The 24,023-nt window shown below is 39.2% G+C and overlaps 1 protein-coding gene across 4 annotated transcripts in view; it reads right to left on the bottom strand.

The window, feature by feature from the left end:
* The window catches only part of POLA1 (DNA polymerase alpha 1, catalytic subunit), a 313,058-nt gene that overhangs the window by 88,907 nt on the left and 200,128 nt on the right, over nt 1-24,023 (bottom strand). For all 4 annotated transcript variants that reach the window (XM_074324218.1, XM_074324217.1, XM_019757051.2 and 1 more), the window contains exon 35: nt 7,073-7,189. In XM_074324218.1, the coding sequence (XP_074180319.1) occupies nt 7,073-7,189 (117 nt within the window). The remainder of the gene's footprint in view (nt 1-7,072; nt 7,190-24,023) is intronic.

Raw genomic sequence — 24,023 nt, 5'->3', positions numbered from 1 at the left:
ACGTAATGCTCTGGTCCAGGGGTTCTCACCCCTGGCACTACTGACATCTGGGGCTGGACCTTTCCTCGTTGGGGAGCTGTCCTGTGCACTGTATGAGGTCAGACAATGAAGTTTGCGAACTCGTCCTAGAAAAAGTGCTACATACCTCACTGCTGAATATCACTATAGTCAGGTTTGAAGTACTCCCCTTAGGAAGCTATGCACTGATGCCAGCACCTAGTCCACCCTTCAAAGCAATTTTGGGACTTCTTCTGGAATGGCCACCACAGCTGTCCTCGTATTACCCTTGATGTCCTGAATGTCATCAAAATATCTTCCTTTCAATATTTCCTTTATCTTCAAGTAAAGAAAGAAGTCACTGAGGGCCAGATTAGGTGAGTAGGGAGGGTGTTCCAATACAGTTATTTGTTTACTGGTTAAAAACTCCCTCACAAGATGGCGTCGTGCGACCTGGTGTATTGTCTTGATGCAAGAGCCATGAATTGTTGGCGAAAAGTTCAGGTCGTCTAACTTTTTCACACAGCCTTTTTAGCACTTCCAAACAGTAAACTTGGTTAACTGTCCAGTTGGTACAAATTCGTAATGTGTAATCCTTCTGATATCAAAAAAGATTAGCAACGTCGTTGTAACAAGTTCACGAACTTAATTGTCAGACTTCGTGTGATGTTTAGCTGCACCCCTTGCCTCTACCCACTAAATGCCAGTAGTACTCACCATGACCACCATCAAGTTGTAAGAACCAAAGTGTTCCTTCCGGGGGAAAATCGCCCCAGCTGAGAAGCACTGCTCTAGTTTCATGAGGACTCCTCATCCCTCTCCCCCCACTTCTGTTGCTACCTTACTGATTAGGGAGTGCCACCATTACAAAGCTGTGGGGGCCTCTTTTCCCCTTGTCCACTGGAGTGGGGAGTCTGTATTTCCTTACCTTCTCCATTAGAGGCCTATGAAAGGCAGGGCCTGTGTCTTCTGGTTTCTTTGTGATTCCCTGTTTATCCACTGTGGGTGAATAAGAACTCCGTATATAATTTTCAATGTTAAGTCACCTGTTGTTTCTTTTAGGCCCATGGTTTAATACTTATTTTTAAAAGTTTTAATTAGTTAACAATTCTCAGCAAATCATGTCGCATTCCATGATTTATTACTATAGCCTGTCTTATCACTTAGTTAAGACTCTGGTCAGGGTCACTACACAGTCTTACATGCTATTTCTTGGCCAATTACCAAACTCATATTTAAGAAATGATATGACCTCGTTCCTTAAGCAACTGGCTGGGGTAAAAAGAGTAGAAGCAAGCACATTCTTAACTATGCTGCTGAAAACAGCAGATCATCAAAGGAGATAGACCTCCTGATTTCTTATTCCAGGAGCCAAAACAGTTATAAAACCATGAGACCATCAGCATCCGATCAGCAATGTTGTGGTTTTCCCCTTGAGAGAAATCCTTTGTGGAGAGTGATAAACTAGAAGCAAAGACAATTAGCAAGTGGGAGAACAATCCTATGCAAAGAGTGCTGATTACAATGGAGCTGTGTTCACCTGGAAGAAGGCACCTAGCCACTAGTGTGTGCGTAAATGCACTTCAACATTTTAATCAATATTTTGGAAAAGATAAAAGAAGGAAGGCTAATCACAGCATCAGATCTGCAGAAGACAAAAGGCTGGGCACATGGCAGAATCAGGATCCAAAAACCTACAATGGGCCACTGATGGGCTGAGCACAGCAAGGGGAGATTTCACACGGCTCACTGGAAGGTATCTGTCGCAGAGTGCTGGTTGGCCTGCAATACCCAGTCTACTCTTTGTCTTCAGTAACAAAAGAAAACCCTATTCTGCTCACGTGAATAATTTCTGGCCCATGAAATGGAAGCAGGAGTGTTGGGTAGAACTTCTAGGAAGGCTGCTCAAAGAACTGACTTGGCTGGGGGGCATACCCTTTGGACTCTTCAGCTTTTTCTGTCTTGCAGCCTCTGATGGCTTGAAGGAGTTTGTGCGCCATCTTGGACCACACTGTGACCTTCAGGGTGGAAGTCTGGCACTGCCGATGATGGAGAAAGGCAGGAGCGGCCTGTGCCCCCGAGGTCACCGCAGAGCCACTGGACAGCCCACACCTGGATTTGTCACATGATACAAAACTAATGTTTCTTGGATAGTGAATTAAACCTCTATTCTAAGCTACTGTTACTTTTGGCCTCCATTTCCTTCAGCTCAGTACAATTCCTACCTGTTACGGGTTGAATTGTATTCAGGGGCTAGAAGAAGGGGAGGAATGGGAAGTGACGTAAACGTTTTGGAAATAGATAGAGGGGGTGCACCACTGTGAGTGTACTACATGTCACTGCATTCCGACATCTGACAATTAGGTTCGCAGCTTGTTGTAACAACGTTGCTAACCTGTTTTGATATCAGAGGGATTATTCACTATGAATTTGTACCAACTGGACAAACAGTTAACAAAGCTTACTATTTGGAAGTGCTGAAAAGGCTGCATGAAAATGTTAGACGACCTGAACTTTTCACCAACAATTCATAGCTCTTGCGTCACGACAATGCACCAGCTCACACGGCACTGTCTGTGAGGGAGTTTTAGCCAGTAAACAAATAACTGTATTGGAACACCCTCCCTACTCCCCTGATCTGGCGCCCAATGACTTCTTTCTTTACCCAGAGATAAAGGAAATACTGAAAGGAAGACATTTTGATGACATTCAGGACATCAAGGGTAATATACCAACAGCTCTGATGGCCATTCCAGAAAAAGTTCCAAAATTGCTTTGAAGGGTAGACTAGGCACTGGCATCAGTGCACAGCTTCCCAAGGGGAGTACTTCGAAGGTGACCATAGTGATATTCAGCAATGAGGTGTGGAGCAGTTTTTCTTGGATGACTTCGTGAACTTAAATGTCTGACCTTGTATACACTTGAAAATGGTTAATTTCATGTTATGTGAATTTTCATCTCAATAAAAAAAGGATGAAAAAAATTTAAAGGAAGGCTAGCATCTGGTAGGAGAAGCTGTGTGTAGAATTTAGCAATCTCTGCATCAAAGAACTAGCACATTGAAATCACGACAGAGGGTAACCAATGACTAGGTACAGACGTTTAAGACTTTCCACCATAGTTCTAAGGTTCTCTTCCTGCACAATTCATGACTACTACCTTAAGAGAACATAGTAATTTTCATGTTTTCATCTTATGCAGAAACAAAACTCTCTCCCAGGTAGCCTGGCAACATTCTCACTGTCCCTAACCTAGTAATCAAATCAACAATTCATTCAGCCACAGCCGTTTGGAATTGTAACACATACTGATTTTAAGTTCATTACTTAACCTCTCCCTTGAAGGCTAGTGTCCAGTATGGTACACATGTTCCATTATAAAAGATTTCAACAATTTTACAACTAAGGATAATATGAGAAATACTAGAGGTGGCCCAAAGTAGGACTGGAAGTCACTTTACTGCTTTCCTCGTAAGTGGTCTTAAAGAAATTTAGTTGAATAAACAACTGAATAAAGGGCTCCACCATGGAGCACCTGCCCCAGGGGCTGTACAATTTCACAATTCATTTCTAGCACGGCCCTGGGAGTTACACTTAGACGTTTGCTCATCTGTACATCAAGAACGGAAATGTTAGTAAGACAAAGTTTAACTAACTTAGTTTAAAATCTTAGTTCCAGAATGAAAACGAAACAAAAACACTTTCTTTTTGGTGAATTACATAACACAGAATCCCCTGTGGGTTCAGATCACAGCTATACAGATTTGGCCACCTTAAGAAGTAAAAACCATGTCCTTAAAATAAGGAGATATTAAAGTGTTTATTCTCTAACTTGGGTGAGTCCTACCTTTATCACCAGTGTGGAAAAGCGTTCTATTCACTTAGGAACTTACGCATACTTTCAAGTTTTCATTCCTGTATTTATTTCCATTTCCGATCTCACAGAGAATACCTGAAGAATGTACTATTAATAACCAGCAATTATACCGTTAGATTCCCACGAATCTAAAAAAAACAAAAACAACTTTACTGATTTAAAAAAAAAAAAAAAGATATCTGAGAAGAGAGACACACCTAAAACCCTGGGAACAAAAGTCTCCCAGCTTTCTTCTCATAACTCTGGCCACATGAGCCAGAAGAAGAGCCAGCTTTCATACTCCAAGTCAATTCTGGAAAGTACTCAAGCCAACTGCAAGCCAGGGCTAAATGAGAGCAGATTTATTGTGTGAGGACGAGAGTGGCACAGTAAGAGGCAAGTGCTTTACTATCAAACTTGAACAAGGTATTTCAAGTCCCTACCAGTCAAGCATTAGGCAAGTCTGGTGCTTTTGTCCAAAAGATATTTACAAATGCCTATTTTTGCCCAGGTATCACTTTTATATAATCTAAGAAATGTTAAACTAGCTTTATAAATAAGGACATGCCCTGTTCACTGATACGTCCCTAGCACCTACCAAAGTGCCTAGGATATAGGTGTTCAATAAATAATTCTTAAATGAAAGTAATACATGATTGAGACACAGCAATCCAGAACTTATGAACCAGATAAGCATAATCCTGCAAAACTAACACTTTGGAAAAGTCTATGGTAATGACAACGATCCTGTCCATCACACCACTGATTGTGGAATGTCTCCGGACCTACAGCAAGTCCTCGAATAACGTCACTTTGTTGTAACATTGATGAGCTGCTGTAGGAACTTAACTCTTGTTTTTCTTTATTAGCCCATGGTAAACCTGGTTTCATTACACATCATTTTGCCTAAAGTTGCAGAACCTATTGACGATGTTAAGTGAGGACTTCCTGTATCTCTGGAACGATGCAGCTTTTCCCTCTTACAAAGCCTAGGAACCTCATAAATATTAAGAAATTCCCCACTCATCACTAGCGACTAAAAACAGACTGTGGAAGAATGGGCTCAACCCTACCGTCAAGGTGCCCATGAGGAACAGCTAAGGACAGTATCACCAACCAGGATGCTGTGAGCCTCCTGTTAGCTCAGAGGGTCACATTCTGAGCAGCGATATGACCTGAGGAGCTAAGCTATGAACGTTTCTCTCTGGGAACCTTGAGAAATGCCTGCCCAAAATGCCAACATTTTGAGGGCAACGATATGAAGGAAAAGTATTATTTCAAAATGCCCATGTTGGTTCACTCATTTAAAAAAAGGATAATAAAGGTTCAGAACTAACCTGATGTACTAAACCACTACCAGTAACATCACCAATGTTTACTGGAAGGGTAGGATCTACTATACACTTTCCTTTTACTTCCTCTCACCAAGAAAGCAATCATAAAACTGGCTGACTTTCTAAGAAGTAATTCGATCTTCATTGAACTTCACTTGATTAGCTAGATGTTAAAGGCTCAAAGGCAGCACTGGTGCTTGAAGCAAGGTGATTCCGCTGGAGTCTACAACTGGATTGATGACTCACACTAAATAGACTTTTGCTCTCTGTGCACCTGCTGAGGCAAGTCTTGCAATGAGACTGACGTAGAAAGAATTTACTATGACAGCTAATTCTCACTTTGTGTTCCGTAGTTTAAAAAAAATCTATATTCTACTTTGCTAATTATCAAAGAGCTACAAAATTAGATCTAGAAGAAATATTTATATGCATCAAATTAAACATAAATGAATAATAATGCCCAAATACTGCAAAGGCGGTGGTAAAGCTGGTCCCCTCATCAAGTACTGGTTATAGCATCAGTTGGGATAACCCAGTAAGAAAGCAATTTGGCAATAGGAATCATGACCATATTGTATTTATGCACTTCGATATGTATTGTCGATAATTTATTCTATTGAAATATTTCAAATAACAACAACAACAACAAAAAATAAGCAGGAAAATATCCACGACAACTTTCTAGTAAAAGATAGTGAAAGTAGCCTAAAATGCCCAAGGAGAGGAATGGTTAAATTTGCATTTAAAAATTTTGGTACTGAAAGTTAAGTAGCAACAAAGATAGATGCTTAACAAAATATAAACATGATACAGAAGCATAGTTTCATTATGACTGAAACCATGTAAAACATATATATATATGGCTATGCAAAAGAACAAGGGAATACACAACAGTGGTGGTAACTGTAGTTTCTGACTTCTTGCTAAATTTTGTGCGATGATGATATAGTACCTTAAATATTTTCCTGAAACTAGCCTGTGTATCAACCCTTTTCAGGAAAAAGATTTGAAGTCACAACTTGGTTAAAGAACCCTGCCTCTGCGTTATAAAAATAAGTAAGTAAGCAACAGGTTTCCTATTCTCTTTTCTCACAAATCCTCGGGCCAGATCAATTTGGAAAGTGAGGCACATCTCAGTCCTGTTTGGCAAGGTAGACTGCACATTATCATTTTACAGGTTCTGAGACAATCTGCATAAGCCTGTTTAACTTTGGCTGGCCCAGGGTTTGCTAGATGGACTTGGTCACAAAACCCTCTGCAAGGACGACCTTCAAACATTCCTCTCCCCAGTCTGGGAAATGCTGCTTGGGCCGATGATGCGCAAAGGAGGCCATGGAAGGAAGGCATCTAAATTACCAAGAAGATGTTTCCAGACTATGTGCTCCCCAGTTGGGAGTCACTAATGATAGTCCTATCCCTCAGGTGTATGAATTAAGGTCGAGAAAACGCTTCAGAACTACTGACCTATGGCTGCTTCTTAGAAATAATGGAATACCATACAAATAAAATAAACCCTTTAGGGTACCGTTTGGGGAGGTTTTCTGGCCCTTACAAAAGGGGTTCTGATCTAGTCCAAAGATAACAGCAATTTTTACAAAGGAATGGTATCTCTTGCCTGTAATTATGAAGTGGCAGCCAAAGAACTCTGAGTAACTGATATGAGAACTAGTCAGTTTCCTTTTTAGATATAAATATAGTATTGTTCATGACGTGAAAAAAAATAAAGCATACCTTTTTGAAGTCTGGATACTTACAAAAATAGGTGTGTGTGGTAGTAGGGTGTCTCTAAAGAGCAAATACCAAAAATCTACTTCACAGAGCTAAGGAACGGGCAAACACAGCCCCTACCCCTTCTACGCAGTTCTGTAGCATTACGTGACCATTACCTCTGGTCGAAGTGTAGCTTTCATGCAGACTTGGCAAAGAGGTCCGTTTCGGGAGAACTGAAGGGGAAGGCGCCGAGTTCGATTTCGACATGTTGGCTCCTCACAAATCAACCAGCCCTGGAGATAAATGAAAAAGAGAACACTTCAGACCTCTCACCACCATCGACGACACAAATGAAAACCCCTTTCATTATCAAGATAGACTCATTTCATTCAAACCTTGCTTAGAGATTCTGAAATAGCTCCTTACATTTCTTTCCTGACATGTTCATTTGACGTATGCCCCAAACTTAAGTTAGGCAACTCATCGTGTTAAAAAAACAAGTGGAAAATTACATGAGATTCTATTCCCTTTTCTTAAAATACCACCCCCACTTGGCATACAAAAAAACACCCCCAATAAAAACTTATAGGATTACATACAGAATGTAAACCGAGGGGTTTTAGCTCATTACTACAAATCATTACCAAAGGAAAGAATATACCACGTAGAGATGAATGACTTTCCCAACAGCTGAGTGATTATTGGTTACTTAACTGCTTTGATTAGTTTCCTTCTCTGCGAAATGGGCACAATAGTACTTGCTTTACAGAGTTGTGGTAGTGAGGTAATACGTTGAGAGTGCTTAGAATGATACTTGGCATAAGAGAAACACTAAATGTAATCAATTATTTTATGTAACATTAAAACATATTCTTTCACACATGTTCTCTGGAGGCATAAAACTGGCTGCCATGTTTTCAAGGACAACGTCAACTGACCACCCTTATCCAGTGGTTTCAAATAGCAACTGCTCACTTCTCTGGCCTTTAAAATCCTCTTTGCACTTTGCTCCTTCAGTTACTCTCCCCTGGTGCTCTTGTATGAATTTTCTCATAGAGATATGATAACAATATGCCTGTTATCTTAAATCAGCATTATGTTTGCTAGAAAACATACCTGTTAAACAAGGAAGACAAAACTTCACAAATGGGGCTGAGCAAACCTCAGGTGTTCTTATGAAGGCGTCAGGCTCTGGGGGCTTTAGTGCTCCATGTATTAGACATAATAAGCCTAAGGCACACTGGGGGGAAGCGCTGGGGTACGAAGGTGAACAAGGTATGTTTCCTTGTTTCACAGCACTCCCACTCGGGGAGCCATAGGCAGCGACCGACCGGACTGTCTTTGCATCTTGGAGCGTTTGGAGAGGCAGAACTTTCTGAACTGGACTTGAAAAGCAGAGAAGTGTGGTAGGTGGAGAAGGCAGGAAAGACAACTTAGGCAGAGACAACAACATGTGCAAAAGAACGAAGGCCAGAGAGAACTGTGTGACATGATTTAGAAAGGGATCAATGACATGTGTAAGCCCATTCTGTTTCTAGGCTGTTGGTCTTTTCTCGCTAGCGAAGAGCAATATATACAGAGGGTGCCAAAAAAATGTATACACATTTTAAGAAAGGAAAAAACTATATTAAAATTGTAATACTCAATATATACCGATAACAAAAGATGAATACAAGTCACATTTGACTTCCGCAGTGACAAGAGGTGCTCAAAGTGCTTCCCGTTAGTATAATTTTAATACAGTTTTTCCCTTTCTTAAAACATATGTACATTTTTTTGGTTCCCTCTGTATACACAATTGGTGCTTAATTACGTTAAGGACCTTCGTCTGCCACTCAGCGTGGCCACAGGGCGTTAACGGAAAACTATGGGATGTCTCCACTGATAGCAAAGAGCTCCCAGACACAGAGTTTCAAGAAATTACAATCTATACAGAAAAACAAGGTCGACACACTCAAAGACTAAAAGCAATTCGGTATGGTTTGGCTTTAAGAACCAAGTTGCATGGTACCAAGCCTAAATGCTCAACAACACAGAGAACGGATGGAATCACGTGGATCCTAACTATCTTAGACAAAGAACTACTACCACTACAAAAGACCATGAACTAGAATAAACAGACCAGTTGTTCTGAGTCACAGGCAACTGTTTCTTCCAATTCCTAGGGCCTATTACACATCTTCTTGATTTAAGGACATATTTTGATTCACATTTTAATATTTCTGAAACTTAGGACGGATTTATTTATGTTTTCCTCAAGAAAGTTGTAAAAACTCATAGACACAGACAATAGTTTAGTGGTTACCAGAGGGTAAGGGGGGTGGGGGGTGGGAGATGAGGGTAAGGGGGATCAAATATATGGTGATGGAAGGAGAACTGACTCTGGGTGGTGGACACACAATGGGATTTATAGATGATGTAATACAGAATCATACACCTGAAATCTATGTAATTTCACTAACAATTGTCACCCCAATAAATTAAAAAAAAAAAAAAAAAGAAAGCTGTTAAGTCAAGAGTGCAGTTCACAAACGATGGCCCCTCAGAATGAAAGAAACAAGATCCTCTGGTTTAGCCTGTTCTAGGCATGGGGACTATTGAGGGGGACAGTGGAGCAGACAGCAGCAGCAGGTATTACATTTTAAATGCAGCCTATAAACACTAAAGGTGAGGCTAGTTGCTTCTGGAAGTAACCACGTAGGCATATTAATAAAGGAAACAGGAGAATTCAAACAAACCATGTATGAAAAATGCAGAACTGGATGACTCCTTTATCATTCATTTGGGCTTGTTACATTTTATCTGCTATCTGAGGCTTTATACACTTTGGAATATGTATCAGTTAAAACTGTCAACCACAGTTATAATTCATTCAATTCTAAACATAATTAAAAAAAAAGTAAGCAGATAGGTAACAACCATCATGTTGAGACAATAATTAAGCACCAGAATACAACCTGGAAGTTAAAACTATTTCCTAATTTAAAAAATATAACGCTCAATAAGCTTAAAGTTCTTTTCAGATGTTTTTGAAACTTGATTCCATCAATTTACTACAACTTCATGATTCACTAGGTGCGCTGCCAACCAGAGAGATGCTCAATTGTCACCTCACCTGTTTCTAAAGCAAACACCTAACTCTATCTCTGACAGAGTTACTAACTAAATGTCCTTTCAAATCATATAGAAAACAGATAATATAATTTGTCTAGACTTCCTACCAGTTATAATTAACATGAAAGAGGTCTTTTCTTTTTTGTCACCTTTCTATTCAGTACTTATTTGGGTTTGTTTGTACTTACTATCTGTTAATCTCCCTTTACAAATGACAACAATAACTAGTGCTATTATGCATGGAAATTAAACACGCTGATAACTGTGTGAAGGGAACTGGGGCTGAAAAAGATATTAGAAGCCTGTAACTCTTTATGCCTCTTGTTTTATTTTGATAATTAAGCTTTTGGTCATGGTGTATTTTAAACAAAACTCTTCTATGGGGGAAAGAGGCCCTGATCATATTCAATATATGCTTTGCTTCCATTCAATTTTGTCAAGTACATTTTGGTTAACCCTTTGTTCCCCCCAACAAATAATAAATTGGCTGTGAAAAATCTACCTTTCAAAGAACATTTATGTTGTAAAAAATAAGTATGTCAGGTCTTTGAAAAAATTCCATGATGGGGCAAATCTTACATTGCAAGATCTCATAGCGAATTTTACCTCTCATGGGTGATAAAAACAAAGCAAGTTAAAATACTAACAGTGTATAAATTCACTTTGATTTATCACTCACAAGGACAAAACTAAACTTATTTTCATTTCCCATGTTGGGAAGTACCATGTTTCCCCGAAAATAAGACCTAACCAGAAAAATCAAGCCCTAGCATGTTTTTCAGGATGACATCCCCTAAACATAAGCCCTAATGCATCTTTTAGAGCAAAAATTAATATAAGACCCAGTCTTATTTTTGGGGAAACAGGGTCATGTACAGCCCAAAGCTATGTTACCAGGTCAATCGAAAAAAAAAAATTAATAAAGTGTAGTCCAACCTACAGAAAGGTTTGGGTTTTAATAAAAACCTCCAGAAGCACTCTAAGGATGCCTACCATCCAAATATGTCATTTTATTATGCAATGTCACACCTAAATGCCAAATTGTCATAACCAACAGATGTCAGGTCATTAAATTTTCAGATGGCTTCCAAAATCATGTTTATAAGTAGAGGGTTCAAAAGAGGTGAAGCCAGCCTGTCCAATAGCAAAACAAACCTTTTCAAAAACATGGAAAGATCTATCACCTGTTGTTTTAGTCTCAGTATCACTAATTCCTTGAAATCATTGTGTAAGAAATTGTGTCAAAGGCTGATTGGTTCTGATTGCTAAATTATATTTCTGAGACCTCAACTAAAATGGTTTCTGTTTGCACATGCTAAAAAGGGATCTATTTCCACATGTAACTGAGGCATTCCTGGTAGTTGCCCCTTAAACACAAACTTTTTAAATTTGTGTACATTTGTAGTTTTAGAAGGATGCACGCACATCTGATAAATCATCCAGACCTAGAAATCTGGTGCATAGGAGGCACTCAAAAATATTTTAGTTACAGTAGCCCCCCCCCTTATCTGCAGTTTTGTTTTCCGTGATTTCCGTTACCCGCGGTCAACCATTCTGAAAATATTAAATGGAAAATTCCAGAAATAAACAATGCATATGTTTTAAATTACGCGCCGTTCTGAGTGGCAAGATAAAATCGTACACAGTCCCGCTCCGTCCGCCCAGGTCGTGAATCACCCCTTTGTCTAGCATCTCCAGTGCAGAGGCTCTCTGCCCATTAGTCACTTAGCAGCCATCCTCGTTATCAGATGACTGTGAACGAACGTACCACAGTGTTTGTGTTTAAGGCACCCTTATTTTACTTAATAATGCCACATTCACATAATTTTGACTACTCTATACTGTAATAATTGTTCTATTTTATGTTTTGTTGTTAATCTCTTATTGTACTTAATTTATAAATTAAACTTTATCACAGGTATGCACATGCAGGAAAAAACAGTATATGTAAGGTTCGGTGCTATCTGCGGTTTCAGGTAGCACTTGGAGTCTTGGTATGTATCCCTCACGGATAAGGGGGGACTTCAGTAAATGAATGAATACATGCAATAAAATAAAAAAACACACAGGGAAGTTTATGGAAAATAATTAGGGTCTAAATCTCATAGAAAAAAAATTCACAGCAGTTCTCATACTTTTGAATCATATATGTGGTGGCTCCTTCTCCCATTTCCAATCAGTCACCAAGTCTGTCCACTGGTCTTATCATCAACCTCACCCAGGCCCAGACTTCAGAGTCCATCTGCCGCAGTCGCCCCTACTTGGTTTCCCGGACTCCATTCTTTCCCACATTCAATGCAAAAGACTGGCCAAGTGTAGCTTCCCAGGGCCTCTCCACTCTCATCTCCGAAGTGGATACCTTCCATAGAGGACTAAGAATGCATGCTTTGGTCTGGCTTTCCAATCTTTACAGGCTCATTTCATTCCTCCTTTCTCATCATTCTCTTACACAAACTCTTTGCCCCAACCGACTGGTTTTCTCACTGTCCTCACCATATTTTGCCTATTGCCACTTCGTCTTTGCTCATGCTGTAGAATCTCTGTCTAAAATGCCTACTTCTCCAGCATCGTCACTCCTATTCCTCTCCTGTGAAATTTTCTCACCCCCCAGGGACTTCTCCCTGTATCCCAGCGGCCACTGAGCACACACTGCTTTGCACTGTCCCTGAATCATCTTTCTGTGCCTCCCTACCTGGATGGTCATGTCCCTAGGGAATGACGGGCTTTGGAATTGGCAGCGTCCTCCCCAGTCTCTAGCACAAAGGTTCACACTCGAAGCATACAGTGTGGTTTCTCCTCTCCCATTTATTAATGGGTTATTTTGTATAAGTCACTAGACCTCTCTCCGAGCCTCAATCTCTCGCAGCATTTCTCCAATTAAGAGGATCAAATAAGAAAGTTGTTAAGAGGATCAAATAAGAAAGCCCACACAAAGTTCCCTAAATGTAAACTATCATTATTAACCCACTCATGCCTCCAGTACTGGGAACACCAGTGTTGGCTACAGCTGACAATGCACTATTAAAGATGCATTGCCAGGAAAGAGCCTGGTCAGTTTCCACCTGGTGTTACCCCAAAATGGAGACTCACAATGATGGATAACAGGTAAGATTAGGCAGGGCTGCATCTCAAGTTGATTGCAAAATAATACAACTATGTAGTCAAGTTAAGTGAAACATTCATGTTCAGATGGTGGAATAAACAGTGAGGGAAGAGGAAGAGGAGGTGGTCTTTGCTTTATTTTGGGATTCACAAAGATTTTCCAGAGACAACACAGCACAGTAATGTATGATCTAGTTTAAATTGCAATGGCTCTCCAGGAGAGCGGTGACAGGGTCACATGGCCAGGCCTGCCAGCATGTGTGCTCTTACAGAGTTCATCATATCATTACTGTTTTTCTATAATGGCCTTAACCGATCCTCTCCCCAAATTAGATGCACTGTGAGGACACCAGACCCTCTTTCCACCCCAAACCATTTATAAATGTTCTGGGGTTCCCTTGCAGTCCCATTTTTATGCCATACAATCATTCCCAGCATAAAATGGGTCTTCTTATAGATAGTGCACAGTGCACAGTATGGGCCCGCAGCTGCCTTTGAAGAATGACATGTTGTGATTTGGGAATTCTAGAAATATCAAAAAACAAATTGCTTTTTGACCCACATTTGCACCCAAAACTGTGAGAAATTTTTCTTAAGATCTCCAGGGGAAGTTTTAACAAGAACATAATTTTGCTTTTAAAGTTAAATCTTCCACACTGTAGCATGCTGGCATGTCAAAGAGTGATTATTAATTCTCAGAGAGGTGACAGGGTAGGAGATGAAAGTGCAAATCAGGGAAAATACATACATAAACTAGTCACCAAAGTTAAGACGAAAATATTTTTAACAAAATTATCAAATAAAACAGGTGTGGAAAGTGCCTCGTCGGTCAAGGTAGGAATTTTGAATATTATTAAAATTGATTTTTAAAGTACGAAATCTCTTTAAATGAACAGTCACATGTCATTTCATCCAAGTTATTTGAAACTTATTGATCTTATCATTTGTGCAAGGACCAGACTCTGCCATCACTTTGCTGAAAGGATAATGGCGCACTCCCAAACTGTTATGATAGGTTAGATACAAACAGTGGTCCTCATTTAGACACATAGAATAGCACTACAAGTGGACAAATTCCAACCTCAGCAATTGTATATTACGTGATAAATTAGCAAGTTGGTCTGCTTTGCTTCACATTCAATCCAATACCAGAGCCTTGTTATTTTAATTTGCAATCAGAGGTTAAGCATCTGAAGATGTACGCGAGCGACATTAAAGGGCCCCATGCAAGCCATCTTCTCCTGCTATACTGTGAGAAGAAAAAGCCAACAATTACCAGCAATTTTATTTTACCACTGTAGGACAATACTAGAACAGTTAAAATTGTCTCCATGCAAGCAATCGGGGAAAATATACTTAAAATGACTTTATATGGAAAATTACATTTTGGGGGGAAAAAGTTCAATGGCGAACATGTATCCTTCTGTATGGGCAGCTACAAATCTCTCTTAGTATATTCAAGTCTATTCTGTAAAATAGTCTCCCTATTCATCCAACTCAAAAGCAAGCTACATTCTTAGGCTATAATAGGTCACAACTAAGTACATAGCACCTTGCTTCAAGAATAATTTTGCTTTGTCTGTCAACTGTCAACAAAGCACAAAGAGCTCATGCAACCCAGCCATGTACTGTGGACGTTAGAGATCTAACAAAATACAAATAATAAGAATACAAGATTTGTGAGCCGCCCTGCTTTCACTTTATAGGAGAAACTGAAAGCATTTTCCTCTCCACATTCCATTAATCTCTATTGAATTACAAATCTTTTCATAAAAGACTTTTTTTCCCTATGTGAAGCTACAAGTGACTTGGGGATGTAATATTCCAAACGCAATGAATGTCCGACTTTCCTAACATGAATGGTTATAAATGGATGTACCAGTTAAGGCATATAGTCATTTCAACAAGGAAAAAGAATCAAATGGAATGCGATGGCAAAATGGCTATTCTGGTGCTTATATTAATATTTTAGTGACGAAGCCTCTAAGAAAAAATGTCCATTACTCCCACTACTGTTCCTGCCTCTCACCTTCACCATGCACAGACACTAACAAATAAACTTCAAAAGTAAACTCAACGTTTAGTTTCATCAATACGTACCCAGAAAAAAAAGACTGGAAGGAAATACTTTAAAATACCATCACTGGTTACCTCTGGGTGGTTTATTCTGTTTTTGAATTTTCTAAAATTTTTATAACAAGTGTACATTGTTTTTCTCATCAGAAAATTATTAATGAGGGAAGAGACAGTTTTGACAAGCGCTTTCAATATCATCAAATCACTGGTACATCTGAAAAATATCTGGAGCTGTATCACGTGTTTGGTTGTGCCAAGATAAATTTTCAGGGAACATACTTATGAAAAAAAAGGCACACAAAAATTGTTTTCTCTTTAAAACATTTTATACTAGGTCAGAAATCTCAAAAACAGGTCAATTTAAGCATACAAGCAGTTCTCAAGTAGAAAGTGGCATGTATTAGTGGTATTAGAGTAATTTAGTAAATTAAGCCACTCACTGAAATCCACATAGCCTTCTATGGAATGATTTGAACACTTTTCCTTATGACGCCGGATCTCTGAAGGTAGGTAATAAATTGGTTTTAAAGAGAAGCACTTTGTTCCCCATGTCTCCTTCCCTGCTTTTATTCAGTGTGCTCGTGGAGCAGCTCACGTCCAGGGTAGGAATCAAATTCTTAAAAAATTCAACCAGGAAGACATGCTAGAACCTCATTATAAGCAGAGTTTCTTTTCTTCGCTCAAGTTCAGCTAAAAGTAATTTTTACTGTTTGTTTGTTTGCAGGCTAGAATTTATTGGTATAGTTTAATGGGATATGCCGTTGGGTACCAAACAACAAATGTTAAAACTGAACTATAGAAGCAATTGCCTCAAAGGGCATCTTAAAATCAGAATGGAGTTCAAACCATCACCAGGCAATGTTTGTTCATTTAACTTTAATTATTTTCTCCTTGAGAATGGTACTAATGAAACTGAATATCTTTCATGGTTTCGAAGGGCTGTTTGAATAGTCTGTAAACAGAACTAAGGGTAGACAAGAGATCTGGCCAAGCCAGGGGGGTTGCTAGGTGATGTAGAATGTAAACTCACAAACTTGTTAAGGTTTGCTTTGCTTTCATGCCACTTTCACACACTCTCAAAAGTTTTGAGAATTGATTTTTCAGGTGGCCATTAAAAAAAGAGACCTCCCTTCCCTCTGAAATTCACTCCCCCCTCTGCCAGATTCAGAAGCAAAGAAATCCGTCTGACCTTTGCCTGTAACCTGGGAAACTTTGGTTTTACATAAACATAGGATCATGTAGTTTATGAATGCCTGTCATTTAAGCAACAAATCCACAAAGGTGAATTTTTGAATTTCAAAAAGACATTTCTAATTTTTTCTTATTCAACTTGGAATAAAATTAAGATTTCCCTCTAGAGAAAAAGATGTGATCACAGCTTAGAGGACGCGGGGCACAAAAACCAAAAGCCCATGGCAAATACCTTAGCACCGATTCTGTGAGTGACAAGCCTTTCACAGTTTAGCCACTAGCGCCTCTCTCCTGGCCTACACCAAGTCTGACTGCCTGTGAGGCTTCTCCCTCCCGCCTCCTCCCCCAAGCCCCTTTTTAAGTAGCTGATCAGAGATTGTCCAGTAAGAGCACTTTATTAGATCATCAACCAGAGGGGTTCACAAGTACTGAGAGCAATGGGCTCAAATGCGGCACATCAGTTTAATAGACCAGGGGCTACTAGTAAACTGCACATACTGCTGAGAACTTTCCATGCACTGAACTCTTGAAAAAGCACCGTCTCTCCAGCTTAAATGCAGCTGCCTCTTTCAATGCCGCAAATGGGTAAATTTGACAAAAAAGCCACCATTAAGACTACATGAAAGGCTCAAGACAACATCCTTTCAATGCTTTGTACTTCAGTAATCAGATGTACTTACTCACCCCCTCCCCCAAACCCGATCAAGAACTATTTCTGAATGGTAGGAAATAATTCCACTTTGTACATCTTTTAGTTAATCAAGACTTTCTATTCAGCAATTTGACCTTTTGTTCAAAACAGGATTATCAGTTTTTTCGCCAGTTACCAAGGGCGACTCGCATGGTGAACATAATTGCAATAATTTGCAAAACACCATGGCAACCCACATTACAACTAGGTAAATACTGGGCTTTTGTGCTACATTGTTATTTTCAGAGATGCTGAAGTCAAAGAACGAATGACAAATGAACACAAAATTTATATTTGCTTTGTCTCAAAAGAGAAGAAAATTGATAACAAGAATTGGGGGGAAACCGACTACAGCTGTAATTTCTAACTTGATTAATTAGGATGGTAACAGTCCTTAACAGTATATTCAACAAACAGCCCTGACTTGTCTCTCCACCCACCTCTCTCTATACCAACCACTACCACTGTCTCCCCCGACCCCAGGCAAATTTTTTCAGCTTGGAGAACAAACATCCCTCATTTGCTCTTTTCTTCAACTTAATGGAATCCTTAATTGCAGAATATTGTTCTCCTGCTCTTCACCGCAGTGAAAGCGGAGAGAAAGGAGACTGCCAGGGCAGACAGGGAGCTACAGTCATTTTTCCCCCTGGCTCTTCTGGACACCCCAGGCCCAGTGATGAAACGGCATTTTTCTGGTCTCAGCGGCTGTGCCGTAGCAGACAATAAAGTAAAAACTATTTAGCTTTGCAGAAAAGCCACTTGTTTCCTCTTGGCAATACAAGGTAAGTCTACACGCTGAGATGAAGTTTCGTAATTCGAATGTCAGAACATAAGATGAGAAAAATAATGCTAATAAAAAACCCATACATGTCTAACCACTATGCTGTACACCTGAAACTAATGTAATGTTGAATGTCAACTGTAACTGAAAAATAAAAATAAAACAGAAAACAACATATTTTTCCTGTAAAAAAATTATTAACTGTGGTTCTGTCCAAAAAGCTGTTGAGGTACATGTGTTTGCTATTTGAGGAAGATGTTCAACAATATCACCAATGTACTGAAATTAATACAAAAATCAAAATCATATTTTTAGCAAAGTCTCAAAAATAGTATTATAACCTTTCCTATAATAAATGTGATTAGAAAAGTTACATCACAATTGTTTTACTCAGTATGAAAGGCAGGTTCTATTTTATAGTAAAGGAGCAGTTTTTTCCAAGAGGTACTAATTCTGTTATACTGCCTCGCATTGGGGAAATTACCCAAACTGACTTGCCCGTGTAAAATGTAATGTTTCAGGATGAGAAAAGAAAAACACACAGAGAAAGGGCTTGCAGAAGTTATGCTGCTGAGGTCTGGAAGAAGCAGCAGCTCCAGAAACACAGACAGCCTGCTTTCCTCCGTCTGCCTTATACCAGGCAGAGCAAAAAGAGTTTCTCCAATGAACTGCGTTATTTCCGCTAACTTTTGAAAAATCAAACGAACCTGATATCATAATGGGTCCGTTCTTATTTTGTCAGGGCTGAAAACTCCCAGAAATATCTGGAAGATTCAGCTTAGAGAAATCACAATATAACATTCTTCAGAATATGCCTCTGAAATTACAGATACTGTGATTTCTCCGGAGGAGTAGAAATCAAAAGAATGTGACACATTAACTCCTTCTCAGTCAGCGCCAACCTCTTCACATTTGGAAAACGTATTTTATTTTCTGGCTTAATTCATTCCGAATTTACTATACCTGTATTAAGTACATTCTTTTCCGAAGCCCACATGTTAAGAGGAAATGTATCTTTTGATGACAAATGATAAAGGGTTGAACAAGCCTTCAGGACTTTTCGATCAAATAGACTTGACAATAGATCATAAAGTGGGCATAAAATCCTCACGACACTGGAACTTCTTTAAGAAACTCTTATATGTAAATGAAGTATTTTATAATCTATCTGGAATGTCTTCACTTAGAACATTTTACCTAGTCTACTCAATCCTTCCTGCCCCAACCTTTTGTGGCTTCTGTTTGTGTCTTTTTCCCCCCTTTTCTCCTGCCCCCAGCCCCCTGCTTTGGCCAACTGGATAGGATCCTTCTTGACTTCTATTTGTGAACTGCAACATCCAACCCTTTATAATGTTAATGAATTTTCCAAATCCCAAAATCAGAAATGGCAAATACCTAGCAGGCGGATTGTAATCCGTGTCCAACTCCATCCCCATGGCCCATATAGGATGAGGGCTGGCACTGGGTGTGAAACCCACTTGCTATTCCTGCCCCAATCCTTGCTCTAGAATTCTCAACTCTGGCTGCATGTTGGAATCACCAGGGGAGTGTTACAACGCAGACTGCAGGGCACCACTCCAGAGTTTCTGATTCAATAGGTCTCCGGGGAGGGCCTGAGAATTTGCATCTCTAACAAGTTCTCAGGTGACCCTGCTGCTGTTGGTCTGGGGACCACGCTTTGACAACCACCCGCCTGGGGGACAGAATGGGCACTGGGATTTTAAAAAGCAACCCAAGTGATTCCAATGTGCGGCCACGGTTGAGATCCACTGTCCCTATTATTCTCACTCTCTCTTGTTCAAGGAAAACTACTGGTTACTATCTTCTGAACAATGCACTTTATCAACAGAATTGTACTAAAAAGAAAAACCTCTCTCAACTCTTTCACACTATTTACTCTTTCTTTAGATATTGTTGATGGGGTTCTCTCTTTTACTCTTTCCAAGTTCTCCATGCAGCATTACGATCAGCAAACCCTCAAACCTGACTTAATTCTATTAAAAGAACTGACCAATTTCTACATGGTTTACATCACACATGCAGCTTCGGAACATTCTTCCTTTAAACAAACCAGTAAACAAAGAACCTTACTCTAACCATAACAATATAGTCCCTACAATATAAAGTGTGCTTCGCTTAGGAACACAGAATTGTAGGAGCGCTCACGGGAACCGTGTCTGTGAAAGCATGCACAATTACATTTTTTGACTTTGATGAGTAATGTGCAATAATATATTTGAACCCTACGTTTTAAAGTTTGAAGGGACGTTAGCACTCTAGTCTAAACCTTCATATTCTGAGAAAAATGAAGCCCACGAAAAGGTACTTTCCTGCTACACTGTCACAGTGATGAGCTGCAGGGGCACCCGGGGTCTCTGAACTTCTAGGCCAGCGCCCTTTCCACTCTACACGACTCTGCTGAATGCATGAGCCAGGAGCCATAAGTGGTTCTTGAACACTTGCAATGTGGCTAGTCCAAACTGAGATGTGTTGCAAGCGTAAAATACACCACAATTTCAAAGACTTAGTCCAAAAAAGAAAATATATTTTATTGATATTTCTAATACCCATTAGAGACTATTTCAGATATAATGGGTTAAATAAAACTTATTGTTATGTTACAAATAACTATCTCCCTGGCTTTTAAAAATACAAATGGAAATGTATCATACACACTGTTCTAAATCTCGCCTTTTCCGCTTCCAAGTGGAGGAAATTATACTCTGTGAGTACATATAGACCTGCAATGTTCTTTTTAACGGCTGCACAGAATTCTATTTTATGATTGTAGTCATTCAATGGATCCTCTTCTGATCAACAATTAGGTTGTTTTTGGTCTGATATTATTACCAGTAATGCCACAAGAAAGAACCCTGTAGCGTGCCTACAACAGCAGCTGCAGGTACTGTACATCTCGAAGGAAAGATACCCAAGTTGGAATTGCTGAGTCAAATAGCCTGTTCATGTACAATTTTGATATGTCACCAAACTGTGGTCCCAAGAGGGCGTACTAGTTTTCACACCCACCTACAGTGTAAGCCTTTCCCACACCCTGGCCTACACTACCTACTAACGTTTGGATCTTTGTCATTCTGATACATAAAAATTGGTATTCGTTTGGACTTCGCAACTTAAGAGTGAGCTTGACCATCTTATGTTTATAAAGCCATTTACATTATGAATTGCCTGTCCCTGTCCTTTACCCATTTTCTACGAGGTTGTTGGTCTTTTTCTCCATGATTTGCAAGAACACTTTACATGTGAAGGAAATTAGTCGTTTTTGTTACATGGGTTGCAAATATTTTCCTCAGTTTATCATTTCTCTTTTGGCTTTTTGGTATATATGTGTATGTGTGTGTATGCAATTTTTGCCCTGCAGAAATTTTTATTTTTAAATTTTTAGTCAAATTTATTGTTATTTCCCCTTTTCGGATTCTGAATTTTGTGTTGTTTCAAAAAGTCTTCCCAGCTCCAAGATTATTAAAAATATCTATTATTTTTATAGTTTCATTTTCTAAGTTTAAATTTCTGACCCATCTGGAATTTGTTTTGGTGTAGGGAGCAAGGAAGTAATTCAACTTTATTTTTTCCCCACAGGATGACTATTTCCTACTGATATAAACTTCCCTTTTATATAATACTAACTGTAACTTTTAGGTTTATTTCTGGAATGTCTATGTTGGCTCCATTAAAATCAGAAGAGCACCAAAATATTTTAATTACCTTAAACTGAAAATCTTAATAACTGGTAGGTCAACTTCTCTGTGGGAATTTTCCTGTAATGTTTTTTTAAAAATTGAGGAAGCTTTAAATTTATGGATAAACTTAAAGGAGAACTAACAATCCTAAAATGCTGAACAGTCCTAGCAAAGAATAGGATATACTTTTCCACTTATTCAACTCTTTTAAGTCTTTCAGTAGCATTTTAAAGTTTTCTTCATATATATACACACAGCCTATTTCTTAAGTTTATTTTTAGGTATTTAATCTTTCTAGTCATTACTGTAAATGGTATTTAGTTCTTTCATTTTATTTTTTAACTTGTTTTTGGTGTAGATCAAAACTACTGATTTTTTAATATTAATTTTGTAACTAGTGACCTTATTTAAATTCTTTTTGTCTGCGACAGTTCTTTGGTTAATTTCATTGGGTTTCCCAGGTTTACAGGGATCTGTAAATAATAATAATCTCCCTCTCCCCCATTCCAATTCCCATATTTCTTTCTTTCTTGTTTAATTACACTAGCTAATACTTCCAAAACTTGGTATTTATCAACATTTTCATTGCACGGCCTCTAGCATTGGATCTCCCAAGAATCTAGGGCTGTGGACCCAAGAACTAAGCCACCAAAGGATCTCTGCAACTGGAAAATGTAATTGTATTAAAATTACTACAGACCTTTGGTTCAAAATATCTAAAATCAACTTTAGGGCTGAAGTTAATTTAAGGCTATAAAATGGTTGGGGAATCAGTCCTCTTGAAAGCTCCCTAACCTAACACAGTCTTCTTATACAATCACTTATCTTGGTTCTCCCTCTAAAAAAATATGTCACTTTGAAGAGATCTCAACTTTGGGGGCCTCAGTCTCTTCTTCCATAAAGAAGAGTGTTGTTCCAGGCTAGATGGTTGTCAGGTCCATTCTAGCACAAGAATGCTCTAATTCTAGGACATAATTTTTAAAACCAACAGAAGTTCCCCATAAGCCTATATGACTTATCCATAACTGAGGAAAATATACACGTGTTCCTATCACTTCAAGCATTTCCTCTTAATGAAATTTCATTACCATTATTAAGTTAGGATTTCATGTTATTACTGTCTTCATTCACCCGCTCCTGGCTAAGTAGTATACCTCGGTGAATGTCTAGATTAGTAGTTCTCAAAGTGTGCTCCCCGGGCCAGCAGCAGCAGTATCACCTGGGATCATGTTAGAGATGCAAATTCTCAGGCCCCACCCCAGACCTAGAATCAGACACTCTAGGGGTGGCCCCTAGCAATCTGTGTTTTAGTAAGTCCTCCATGGAGTGGCTGTGCTAAGTGGGCATTACAAATGAGGCTTAGGAAGTATAAATCATGAAGCTAAATGGCACACTCTTATCAAGTGGCAAAACATACAGAAGCCAGGCTTCTGTAGAGTGTAGAGGTAGAGTGCTAGAAGGACAGCAGGCAAAATATATACATATATACAGAGGGTGCCAAAAAACGTATACACATTTTAAGAAAGGACTGTATTAAAATTGTAACGCTCAATATATACCAATAACAAAAGATGAATACAAGTCATGTTTGACTTCTGCAATTACAAGAGGTGCTCACAGTGGTTACCATCAGCGTCCAGACACTTCTGATTACGGTGAACTGCTGCTTGAGCATAGATAACATCTCTTAAAATGTGTATACTTTTTCTGGCACCCCTGGTATATTCTGCTGCTTATCTTGACATTTGCCCATTATCCTACCCCTCTCAAAGCCCCAAATACTCAATACTCTATGCCCTTCTAATACTTATATGACTCAGAATCTGAATACATATTCCCATGGCCTACAATTTCTAAATTGCAAGAAACATAAGGAAAGAATCCCTGAAGAAAAGGCCATTCACCTTAGCAGATGTTCTCACATGTTACTGAAACAGGTCCAAAGGAAAATTCTTTTGATTCAGCTCCCCAGCTCACTTGAACTTGTCTGAATCTTCTAACTAGCTCCTGAGTCTATTTCCATGTCTCACCCATCGCAGCCACCCTGACATGCTGACCATGAATGCTGAGATAATCTCAGGCATGCCTGTTCACTCACTAGTCCACTGCCCTACTTCTGATTCCACTCTGGGGCTTAGGAAATGCTGACGGGAAAAGATTCTCTTTAGCTCCTTACCTGATGTTTTATATAATAAAACTACAGAATTTGACTTTTCTGCCCAAGTACAGATATTGAGTATTCCTCCAGGAATGCAGAAAATGGGGTTGGACTAGGTCATTAATTCATGAACAAAGAAGTTTCTCCCTAATCAGCTCTCCTTCCCTGGGAACATGCTTACAAGGCCTTGTATATGAGAAGCCAGCAGAGAGATTGACAATTCTATGCACTGTACTTCAAACTACCATGGAGGAAGGAAAGCCTCTTGTTACAGAATGGAGTTGAATTCTATGGAGATGAGAGGCCTGAGATGCTA

Source organism: Rhinolophus sinicus, chromosome X (genome assembly GCF_036562045.2).
Source record: "Rhinolophus sinicus isolate RSC01 chromosome X, ASM3656204v1, whole genome shotgun sequence".
Taxonomy (NCBI): Eukaryota; Metazoa; Chordata; class Mammalia; order Chiroptera; family Rhinolophidae; genus Rhinolophus; species Rhinolophus sinicus.
This window is presented reverse-complemented; position numbering and strand designations above follow the sequence as displayed.